General features: G+C 40.8%; 1 protein-coding gene across 1 annotated transcript in view; it reads right to left on the bottom strand.

Annotated features, from left to right (window-relative positions):
* Positions 1 to 218: 218 nt before the first annotated feature.
* TRPM6 (transient receptor potential cation channel subfamily M member 6) overlaps positions 219 to 12,492 on the bottom strand; it is a 318,859-nt gene continuing 306,585 nt past the window's right edge. The window contains exon 39 of the mRNA XM_073634261.1: positions 219 to 7,772. Coding sequence (XP_073490362.1) covers positions 7,669 to 7,772 — 104 coding nt within the window. The 3' untranslated portion in view covers positions 219 to 7,668. The remainder of the gene's footprint in view (positions 7,773 to 12,492) is intronic.

The following is a 12,492-nucleotide window of genomic DNA, read 5'->3' as shown; positions in this document are numbered from 1 at the left end:
ACAGACCACCTGTACATCTCCTCCACCTCTGTGAGCACCTCCAGAAGCCATGATTTGCTATCATCAGCAGGACCGGGACAAAGATTTTGCATTTGACCAGATACAGTATGTAATTAATGTGAGTTAAAACATTTTTAATAAACTGCCCTCTAGATGGTGCTTCCCTTTCTATATATACACACACACACACAGGAGCGGCGGGGGAATCACATGCGATTTGGACAGGAATTGCACCGCATTCCTGTTCAAATCGCATGCATTCATTTTATATGAACGCAAATTGCACTGCAAAATATCGGTTTCTGTATCAGGTGCATTTTCACAAGTACTCGTGAAAATACTCAGTATCGCCACTGATACCGGTAATGGTGCATCCCTAATTAGAACATAACAATGTGGGTTTTATATAAGAAGCAGTTTTCTAAATTATGCAGTGATACAGGCATACCCCATTTTTTAAGTACAGAATGGGACCAGAGCATGTATGTAAAACAAAAATGTACTTAAAGTGAAGCAATACAAACAATACAAGTGCCTTGAAAAAGTATTCATACCCCTTGAAATGTTCCACATATTGTCATGTTACAACCAAAAACATAAATGTATTGGTCAGGGATGAAGTTGTGGAGAAGTTTAAAGCAGGGTTAGGTCATAAAGAAATATCCCAAGCTTTGAACATCTCACGAAGCATTGTTCAATCCATCATCCGAAAATGGAAAGAGTATGGCACAACTGCAAACCTAAATCTAGGTTCTAATATAAATCTAAACTGACAGGCCGGGCAAGGAGAGCATTAATCAGAGAAGCAGCCAAGAGACCCATGGTAACCCTGGAGGAGCTTCAGCGATCCACAGCTCAGGTGGGAGAATCTGTCCACAGGACAACTATTAGTCGTGCACTCCACAAATCTGGCCTTTATGGAAGAGTAGCAAGAAGAAAGCCATTGTTGAAAGAAAGCCATAAAAACTCCCATTTGCAGTTTGAGAGAAGCCATGTGGAGGACACAGCAAACATGTAGAAGAAGGTGCTCTGGTCAAATGAAACCAAAATTGAACATTTTGCCCTAAAAGCAAAAAGCAATGTGTGCTGGAAAATGAACACTGCACATCATACTGAACACATCATCCCCACCGTGAAACATGGTGGTGGCAGAATCATGTTGTGGGGATGCTTTTCTTCAGCAGGAAAAGGGAAGCTGGTCAGAGTTGATGGGAAGAAGGATGGAGCCAAATACAGGGCAATCTTAGAAGAAAACCTGCTAGAGTCTGCAAAAGACTGGGGCAGAGGTCCACCATCCCACTGGACAACAACCCTAAACAAACAGCCAGAGCTACAATGGAATGGTTTAGATCAAAGCATATTCATGTGTTAGAATGGGCCAGTCAAAGCCCAAACCTAAATCCAATTGAGAATCTGTGGCAAGACTTGGAAATTGCTGTTCACAGACATTCTCCATCCAATCTGACAGAGCTTGATCTTTTTTTCAAAGAAGAATAGGCAAAAATGTCACTCTCTAGATGTGCTAAGCTGGTAGAGACATCCCCCAAAAGACTTGCAGCTGTAATTGCAGTGAAAGGTTGTTCTGCAAAGTATTGACTCAGGGGGGCTGAATACAAATGCATGCCACACTTTTCACGTATTTATTTGTAAAACATTTTGAAAACCATTTATCATTTTCCTTCCACTTTAAAATTATGTGCCACTTTGTGTTGGTCTATCACATAAAATCTCTATAAAATACATTTACGTTTTTGGTTGTAACAAGACAAAATGTGGAAAATTTCAAGGGGTATGAATACTTTTTCAAGGCACTGTACCTTTTTTCACTTCTGGGGGGTCAGGGGCTGTAGTGGGCATGTCAGGGGCTGTAGAGGGGGGTCAGGGGCTGTAGTGGGGGGATCAGGGCCTATAGTGGATGGCTATGAGCTGTAGTGGGGGGGTCAGGGAGTGAGGTTTATAGTACTGTACAGTGCTGTACAGTAAACCACTTACGTTTAGGCAGCAACTCTGGGCTGGCTAGCGGACGTGGCTGGTGGGAAACTCTGGGCTAGCTGGCAGGCAACTCTGGGCTGGCTGGGGGGAACTTTGCCTCTTCCCTTGCAGCCTCTTCACTGGTGACAACTCCAGGCGGCAGCTCCGCCTCTCCCATGCCATATTGCAGCTGTGTGATGTGGGAGTGTCTGTACTTGTGAGCCACTTTATGTACACTCACGGGTATGTCTGTACTCGCGAGTGTATGTAAAGTGAGTGTACTTAAAGTGGGGTAAGCCTGTATATACCTATTCTGCTAGAAAATGTTATGTTGTTGGTCTTAAACCTTTGCAGTCCTGGTGCCATTTAAAACAGTTCTAGGAAACATTAGTAAAAAAATATTGTACAATGCCAGAGCCTCCATCCCCTCATACAACCTAGTGATGGGGAATGACTCCTGCTATAATTATAATGTGGCTGATTCATGCAACTACATTAAACTTGTGGGTTGAGTGAGAGTACATTCTAGTGATAGTAGAGCTATCATTAGATATGTGTCAGGATTCAGGAACAGGCTTCAGACATGTAAGGGCTAGGGTTTCAAGTTTTGGGGAAGCAAAATTTACATCTTTTTAATTTAGTGGCACATGAAATAGAAAAATAAAACAATGCATGCTTAATACTGTCAAGGTAATAAGAATTATAATAAAATGTCATTGTTAACAGTGGGCAAATATTGGCTTGAGCACTTATAACAAACTTCTGGGCCCCTTTCAGCAGTTAAAAACAAGTTCTGAAAAAATTTTCTAATGACGGGGATATCAACGGCTGCTTTGAAAGCTCTAAATTAAGTATTTCTGCCAGTATTACCTGTGTGATGAGGATAAGACTTATTCTGTGACTAAAGCAATTAATGCATAGACTGTAGGCTTTCAATTCGACTTCTCAACTGGAGTAACTTAAAAAATTCCAACCCCAAATACCAAAATTCAAATAAATAGCCCATAAAAAGGTAAAAAAAGAACACTTTTTGCTACAATATTCACCTTCATTCTAGAGATTTTCCCCATGGTACATTTTTTCTGCCACTAGATGTCCAGTGTCATTCAACCCACCTCCTCTGAGCCCAGGTAGTCCTGGTCTGTGAATGGGCAGTGAGGAAGCAGCACATATCCCTGAAATTCATTCTTTTCTAGTTTGCATGCTTCTTGTCAACACAATAACTGATTTGCTCCCTGTACTGCTTCTTCCTCTTATACTCCAGCTCTGCTATATGGGGACTGAAAAGGGCTCATATCAAAACAAATTCAGATACTTATACTCAGGGCTTTTTTTCAGCGGGAACGCGGGGGAACGCAGTTCCGGCACCTCCTACCACTGAATGTACAGTATGTAATAGCACTGGAGGGTCTTAGTGATGATGGCTGCTGGGGGATCTATTGTTGCTGAAATTATTTTTTTTGTGTGGGGGGGGGGGTCTGTTAATATGGGGGTCTTATGTTGCTGGGGGGTCAATTGTTGCTGGGAGGGATCTACTTTTGAGGGAAAGGTATATTTTTGCTGGCTGCCAGAGGGTTTATTGATTCTGGCTGCTGGTAGATCAGTTTTAGCTGCAGGGGGTCTATAGCTGCTGGGGTGGTATTTTGTTGCATGGGGGTCAATTGTTGTGGAGGGGGGTTTATTGTTGTGTAGGGGATCTGTTGTGGTTGGGGGGTCAATTGTTGCTTGCTGCAGGCAATCTATTTTACTGCCTTTCTTGTTCCATACAAATTACTTTTGTAATTAGCACCACAAAATGATACTTATCTCTGTATATTCTAAAAGGGGCAGTACTGGGAGGTGGGTAGGGGGTGGAATCAAGTAACAGTGCTCGGAGGTGGGTAGGGTGCGGAGACAAGGGGTGACTCAGAAGGGGGGTGTTCCTGCACCTACTCTCTGAGAAAAAAAGCCCTGCTTATACTGCTAGCATTTAAAAAAATACTTTAAAAGATGTACTAACGATGTAGTACAGAAGAGCTGTATTAATATGTGTTTTTCTGCCTGGAGTCACAGGAGTGCATTTATATGGATCACAGGAGTGGAATTGTATGGATCATAGGAGTGCAATTAGTTTTGCACTCCTGTGACCCGTTTTCAGCAGAGAGTGGTGCTGACGACACCAATGTCAGTCCAGGCACTGCGTCATCCTTACAATGGAAGTCTAGATCTGCCAGGTGCCTGGACTGTCACCCGTCTCAGAGACAGTCGCTCCGCCCCCTTCACAGCTCAGTGCTCCAATGAGCGAGGAAGGAGATGAGCAGAGAGCTGTGACTGACAGTCACCCACTCTTTGCTCACAGAGCTCTGAAAACCGAGCGATCGGCGATGGTTGATCGCTCAGTTTTCAGTGCAGAGGTCCTGGGGGACAGATGCAGCATTGGACCGATGCTGCATCCACCTAGGTAAGTATAAATCTAAAAAAAAATCCTTTACTTCTCTTAACAGTTTTATAACAGAAATAAGTACAATTTCTAGGCCAACTCTACAATCTTCTTCTTCTTTAACCACTTCAGCCCCTGAAGAATTTACCCCCTTCCTGACCAGAGCACTTTTTGTGATTCGGTTGCTTTAACTGACAATTGCACGGCCGTGCGACGTTCTACCCAAACAAAATTGACGTCCTTTTTTTCCCACAAATAGAGCTTTCTTTTGGTGGTATTTGATTGCCTCTGCAGTTTTTATTTTTTGCGCTATAAACAAAAAATAGCGACAATTTTGAAAAAAACGCATTTTTACTTTTTGCTATAATAAATATCCCCCAAAAATATATTAAAAAAAACAATTTTTTTCCTCAGTTTAGGCCGATATGTATTCTTCTACATATTTTTAGTAAAAAAATAAATCGCAATAAGCGTATATTGATTGGTTTGCGCAAAAGTTATAGCGTCTACAAAATAGGGGATAGATTTATAGCATTTTTATTATTATTATTATTTTTTTACTAGTAATGGCGGTGATCTGCGATTTTTATCATGACTGTGACATTATGGCGGACACAGGACAATTTTGACACATGTTTGGAACCATCGGCATTAATACAGCGATCAGTGTGATTAAAAATGCATTGATTACTGTAAAAATGTCACTGGCAGTGAAGGGGTTAACATTAGGGGGCAGTGAAGGGGTTAACTATGTTCCCTGGGAGGTGATTCTAACTGAAGGGGACTGACTAGAGGAAGTGACGGATCGTGGCTCCTAGCTAATAGGAACACACGATCTGTCACTCCTGTCAGAACAGAACAGGGAAGTGTGTGTTTACACACACTCGTCCCTGTTCTGTGTCTCCTGGTCACGATCGCTCGTGGCTGGTGGTAATCACAAGCGTCGGCCAGGAGCATCGGCACCCCCGCGAGATCACGTACAGTAACGTGGTTTTGCGCAGGGGAGCCAACCTGCCGCAGTAAAACTGCAGCGGCTGGTCCGGAAGCGGTTAAGGGTTTCAAGAAAAACATGCTGAATACTCTTGTTTAGTAAGGACTGTGTACTAGAGAGCAGTATGTAGCAGATGGGTCATCCTATTTATGAACCTATAGAATTCAGAAATGGACGTGTGATACCATCTTTAGTTGGATGATGATAATTTTGACAAAGTAAGTTTGAATACAAAGACAACTCAGAGAAGGTGCTATTAAAATGAAGATTTTACATCTTACCAGAATGTGTATGTTTTATAAGGGATTTACTGTAATAACCCTGTACTTCATATCACTAGTAATGTAACAATGTGTACAATATAATTCAGCCTTTGTGAATTTCCAGAAGGTCGCTCTTTTTGGTCGCTCTGCTTGTCCCAATCACTCCCTTTCCCGTCTGTGATGCTGCCGCATTTTCATCTCAGGTTCCTTCTAAACTCATTGCAGCGTGTGTAATGTAAACAAAGCCTTACATGGGAGCTAGTTTCCATTGTGTGTTTATAAGGTTGCTATAATTCAGCAAATAGAGTTGTCCTAGAGGAATTCAACATGGCAGAACAATGCTCTAACAGTGCTATGCAGAATTGATAGAGAAGAAAATTTGAGTTTGTGTAATGCTATCCTCTTCCCTTAGAAGGGCTGTTGGGTAGCAGTGGGCATTCCCTTGGTCTGGGCACAGGTTTGAGTCCTATTAGACTTGGGTAGCAGTGGGCATTCCCGTGGGCTGGGCACAGGTTTAAGTCCTATTAGACAAGTTCTAATGCAAAAAACTATTTAAGCTATCAGTACCTGGCAAACATGCCTTCTCGGGACTTTTCAACAAGTAATATGAGTTTTTACAAGTGCTCGGAATATGTGAACTGACTACAGTATGTACATTGTTTTAATCAAATCCCACATATTGTTAGTTTATCTCATTTAAACTACACATAAGGGTCATAATATAGTTATAATATAAAGTGAATGCATGACAATGACTGGTAAATCCTCACTGTTGCTTATGGTACTGATCAGACTAAAGTAATACACTGTTTTTTAGAGCGAACTGTTAAGATATTATAGATGCAATGTAATACCATATTTTATTAGCAGGTAGCAACACAGTCTGTAACTGAAAGTAGAACTATAGGCAAAACTTTTTTTTTTCATTTTGGATAGAACAAGGGAAAGTTATAACCCCTGTGAGATTTTTTTTCCCCATATGTGTCCCATTGCAGAGGTTTCCCTTCACTTCCTGTCTCATAGCCAAACAGGAAGTGAGAATAAATCCCTGCAAATCAAAGGAATTCCTTGGGGACCACCAGGTCACCAGAACTAGTGTCCTCATTGGAAGATTTCCCCACTATTACTTTTCTGGGGAAAACCCAAAGTTTGGGATTTTCTTTTACTTTCACTTTCAATGATAATGGTAAACAGGACAAACAGAGGACAAATAGAGAAGGTGGATCTCTCTAACCGGGGCAGAGGCAGCAATAAAAACTGACAGGTGTTCTCATCCATCTCCACTCTATCCAAAACTAAAAGTTAGTTAGTTATACTTGAAGCATCTATTCCTGATCCTGACAAAGCCAAGAGGGTGGTGAAAAGGGGCCCTAAGATTTACAATACTAGAAAACTTCATACGAAAATAGTCAAACTTTTTTTAATACTTCTCTAATAAAGTAAGCGATATTGTGTAAAGTTTGGTAACCCATACCACTTATGATTAGAAATAATATTGCTACATTCTTGAAACTCTAAGGTTAGCAATACATGCTTAGATCTGTCTCTCAACAGCTTGGATGGAGGAATCTACACTGCCAGCTACTGTATTCAGAGAGCTGCAGGACCTGCGACTATCTGAATACACAAACAGTGGCTGCATATGACTTTTGTCAAGCCTGGTGGTGCCAACAGGGCCACCTACTGCTCGAATTTCAACTGATTCAGCAGGAATTTGCTGAAACTCAAAACATGTATGGCCACCTCAAGCTGATAAAAGATAAAATCGAATTCCTACCATAGTTGATCACACCATGTGGTACTATGTTTCTACGTGTAAAATGATATCTGTGAAGCTAGGATGAGTCTTGCACAAACAGTATAAATGGTTTGAATGATCTTCAAACAAATAACAGAACGAGATCCAGTTTAGCAACTTGAATAATCAGCAGAGGATTATTATCCTTTCCAGTTTATTTGGCTGATGGTGCAAGTCTGATGCCCTGGCTAAAATGACCAGTTTATAGCTGGGGAACATTGATTTGCTAGAATTCTGTGTCATATTCCAGATCATCTTCATCTGTGTCTGCTTCTCCAATTTCAAACCCTAGGTTGACCTTCCCAGGTGAGTAGTCATTTCTTTTTAAGTCTGTGGGTGAAAAAGGTAATATTCAAGTGAAAATGGGAGAAAACACAACACGATCGCAGGCATAAAGATTAATTTACTAAAGGAGTGGAGGCTGTTCACTTTGCAAAGGGAGTGTTCACTTCACTGGATTTTTGCTTGCACATAATTGAATGACTAATGTGGGCAAAGTTTGACCTTGTTCAATAAACTAAGTGAACATTCTCTTTACAAAGTAAAGATGTTTAGAAATCAATACCATACTATCAAAAAGTAAGCAACAGTGATCAAAAGTGCAACTGATTCATTTGACGTCCTTGTGAGCCTTGCACTGCTGATAATCTGGATAATTATATTGTCTTCTGTTATTGATTATTATTACTTAATTATTTTATTATAATATTTTTATTATTGTTATTTTTATGAAAATAGTAGAGAATGCTCATTACTGTGAATGAAGTAAAACTTTGTTCACTTTGTATATACAGTCATGTGCAGTAGAATTATGAAAAAAGATGTTGTTTTGCACATGACTGGATAACTGAAATCAACAAAGCTTACATATGGATCAGCAATAATAATGGTAAAATAATTGTAGAAAATAGGAGGGAAAAGTGTAAAAATGTATCACTTTAATTGTTTGCAGCCACTCACTCTACAAGAGTAGAATCTTTAGAATGATAGCACAAACCAATAGTAAGGTGGCCTTTTGGGAAATTCTTTTTTTTCCCACGGCAACCCAACACACATGCCTTTTCTCACAAGCACACTGCAAAAAAGCCATGCTAACCACAAATCTATGACATCCAATGAGAACTGTCTATCCAATGAACATTTGCCACATGTGTATGTGAAGGAAGTGTTGTCAGACCCCAGCCACCTTCACCAACTTGTGATAAATGGCTTTTCAAACTCACACCACGCTGCCACTGATACGTGACAATGCCACTCTCAACCTCATCCTGTACAAAGTTCGCAGGACAACAATTCAGGTGCCAGCTGACTGAGAATGATCATCACTGAATTATGTTAACTACCGAGTTAACACTACTCTGCCACCAGATATTTAAAGTTAATATCAACGTCCACAATAACAATTATGTCTTTTCATAAATGTCTGTATACACACCGGGGTTGATTTGCTAAAACAGGAGTGCAAAATCTGGTACAGAACTGCATAGAAACCAATCAGCTTCCAGATTTTTTGGCAAAGCTTAACCGCTTCAGCCCGGGAAGAATTTACCCCCTTCCTGACCAGAGCTCTTTTTGTGATTCTGCACTGAGTTGCTTTAACTGACAATTGTGGGGTTGTGCGACGTTGCACCGAAACAAAATTGACGTCCTTTTCTCCCCACAAATACAGCTTTCTTTTGGTGGTATTTGATCATCTCTGCAGTTTTTATTTTTTGCGCTATAAACAAAAAAAGAGCAACAATTTTGAAAAAACGCAATATTTTTTACTTTTTGCTATAATAAATATCCCCAAAAATATATAAAAAAATATTTTTTTCCTCAGTTTAGGCCGATATGTATTCTTCTACATATTTTTGGTTAAAAAAATGGCAATAAGTGTATATTGATTGGTTTGCACAAAAGTTATAGCGTCTACAAAATAGGGGATAGTTTTATGGCATTTTTATTATTAATTATTTTTTTTACTAGTAATGTTGGCTATCTGCAATTTTTATTGGGACTGCGACATTATGGCGGACACTTCGGACAATTTTGACACATTTTTGGGACCATTGGCATTTATACAGTGATCAGTGCTATAAAAATGCATTGTTTACTGTAAAAATGTCACTGGCAGGGAAGTGGTTAACACTATGGGGCAATCAAGGGGTTAATTGTGTTCCCTAGTGTGTTTTAACTGAAGGGGGGAGGGGACTGTGTAGGGGAGATGACAGATCACTGTTCATACTCTTCTCCCCTCAGAGAACCAGAAACTGTGTGTTTACACACACAGATCCCGGTTCTCGTGTGCCCCGAGAGATTGCAGGAGCCCGGTGGTGATCGTGACCGCCGGGCACTCGCAACGACTCCGTGGGTGAGCAGAGGGCGTGCGCGCCCCTAGTGGCCACAGGGAGAAGCGACATTATATAACGTTGTTTCGCCCAGTCGTACAACTGCGGCGACTGGTCGGCAAGTGGTTAACTGAACAAGCTGAAGTTAGAAGCTGATTGGCTACCATGCACACCTGCACCAGATTTTGCACGCTCCAGTTTTAGTAAATCAACCCCATGGTCATCACAGACAGGAATATCCAGAGATTTACCATATAGTAGTGCTCTACAAAGAAACAGGGATTCTTTAAGTTCTGTGTTAGTGCATTTGAGAAAATGTTAGCATTTTTCAAAATAGTGTTTAATAACAGAAAAGGTAAACTGATGCAAATGAAATATGTACATATAAAGGGTATTTCAAAGGAAACAAAAAGGCAACAATGCAACAAAGAAAAACATAAAAGGTTTATAAGTGAACTGACTTTAACCCTGGGGTTGAAACAAAGGAGGGGGTTACATTCAGGGTTTACATATCCCCCAGGCTCTTCCCGTACACTTTTAGAGACTTCTGATTCTCTGTCCAGTTCAGGTTTTTCACCTCTCCCTTTTGTCAATTTAGGATCACCTGGAACTCAGAGTCAGTGCTCTTGAGCCTGGAGAACAGACAAGTCATGTCTGTGAGAGTTGCAAGGTTAATGGAAACTGAAAAAATTGTATGTGGAGACTGACAGGCTTGCTCAGCCTGCTAGTTAAGACTTGAATTTTGTATAGTTAGTGCTGGGACACGACACAGCACCTGTGAATAGACTTGCAAATAGCGGCAAAAAACACTGCAGTGTTTGTCACTATAAACTACTACATCACTGGACTGGTATCTGTGCCTGAAAGTGTGCTCACCCCAGGGAGCTTTGTACCTGCTACTTATCCCCAGCTCGCAATATAAAATTATTTTAATATACAATTTATCTATATGTTTCGGTGTCAAGGCAAAAAATAAAATGAAACAAAGAATATCTTCAAAAGCACCTAAATGATTCATTAGTTTATGAAAAATACTCTGGGGGAAAAAAAGGCGATTAACCTCATCCTCCACAGTTCTATTTTAAGTAATACATATTTTACAAATGATCCCATAAAGGGCATATTTTCATACTCTATCAAACTCTGAACTTGTTTTATTGTGGTTTAAAATAAATATAATTAGAACAGCATCATCCAAGCCCCTATATGCTTTCATCTCGACCACTGCGATATATTTCTTAGAATCTTTTATTACAACCCTATCAGCCTATTACAGGTTGAATATATTACCACAGTTACATATGCACTGCATCAATATCATTTTTCTGAATTGAAAATGCATACATATTACTGCATTAACTAGAACTCTGTGGCTTAAAGTGGTTCTAGAGGCTCAAGGTTTTTTACCTTCATGCATTCTATACATGAAGGTAAAAAACCTTCTGTGTGCAGCAGCCTTCCTAGCCCCCCTAATACTTACTTGAGCCCCATTTCGATCCAGCAATGTGCACGAAAGCCTTGGCTCTCGGGGACTCTCACTGTTGGCTGTGGGAGCAGCGGAAGCCATTGGCATCAGTCACAGCCAGTGAGCCAATCAGAAGAGGGAGGGGAAGGGCCGAGCCATGGCTTTGTGTATGAATAGATATGCAAAGCTGTGGCTTGGAAGCGAGCCAGCTTGCTCTAGAGGCACTTGGCAAGAGGGAGGGGCCAGGAGCACCAGCGGGAGACCCAACAAGAGGAGGAAAAAGTAACAAAACCTGTTATGGGAGAAATATATGGGCTGCCATTGCTGACCTTCATCTGAAAATGCTAGTTGCTGCCTTTCTGATCTGGTTGCTGTAACACTTTTTTAAATTACTGTCCAAGAGCAAGTATGCATATGAGTAAAGTCAAAGTTAAGACATAAATCCTTATTTCCTTAAAGCCCATTTATAGGCAAATTCAGTTCCCCCAAATTACTCTCACCTACCCAGCAACTTAAAAAAAAAACACTTCTAAAGTCCATTTTTTACTCAGCCGAGTCCACTATCATGTGACCCTCCATGGCCTCTCTTTCAGGAGTGAAGACCAATGATCCAATGTCAACTGGTTTTCTGGTGACATCATCACACTACCACTGGCAAGAACTGTGAGTACCTCACAGATGAACAGTCAATGGGAATTGGTCTTTGGACACCCAAAGAAAGACCTTCCCACTCTGCAGTGCAGAAGAGAGAAGATTCAGGTTTTGGATCACCGTGTGAAATGTATTTTAGGTAAGTATTTGGTAATAATTTGTTTAATCTACTGAGAAATTAGCTAAAGGGGAGTGTAGGCAGGTTGAAATATATGTGTGTGGTTAGTTATTTAGTAGCCATCCCAGGTTGGGGAAAGGGTTAAACATTTTCGGCTCAGTTCTCAGGCTTTTGGCTTTGGTGGGCCCACCTGATATATAAAAAGGGGGGCAGCTGAGTTCAAGGGCTGGCTACTAGCTGGAGAATGGAATGTGGTATAGAGGCTATGGATACCCACCTTTCAGTGGGAGGTCAGTGATGAAGAGTCAAAGACAGCATTCAAGTCATGGACCTTGCCTATTGACAGAGGTATGCCTGGGTCACTTCATCATGTTAGTTATAATCAGGGACAGGACCTTATTCACTTTCTTTTGCCATGCTGCATTGTAACAGTAACATTACATTAACCATTCTAAGTGTGGTCTGAAGTTATTCAAGAGGTGCATG

Source organism: Aquarana catesbeiana, linkage group LG01, assembly GCF_042186555.1.
Source record: "Aquarana catesbeiana isolate 2022-GZ linkage group LG01, ASM4218655v1, whole genome shotgun sequence".
In the NCBI taxonomy this organism is placed as follows: Eukaryota; Metazoa; Chordata; class Amphibia; order Anura; family Ranidae; genus Aquarana; species Aquarana catesbeiana.
This window is presented reverse-complemented; position numbering and strand designations above follow the sequence as displayed.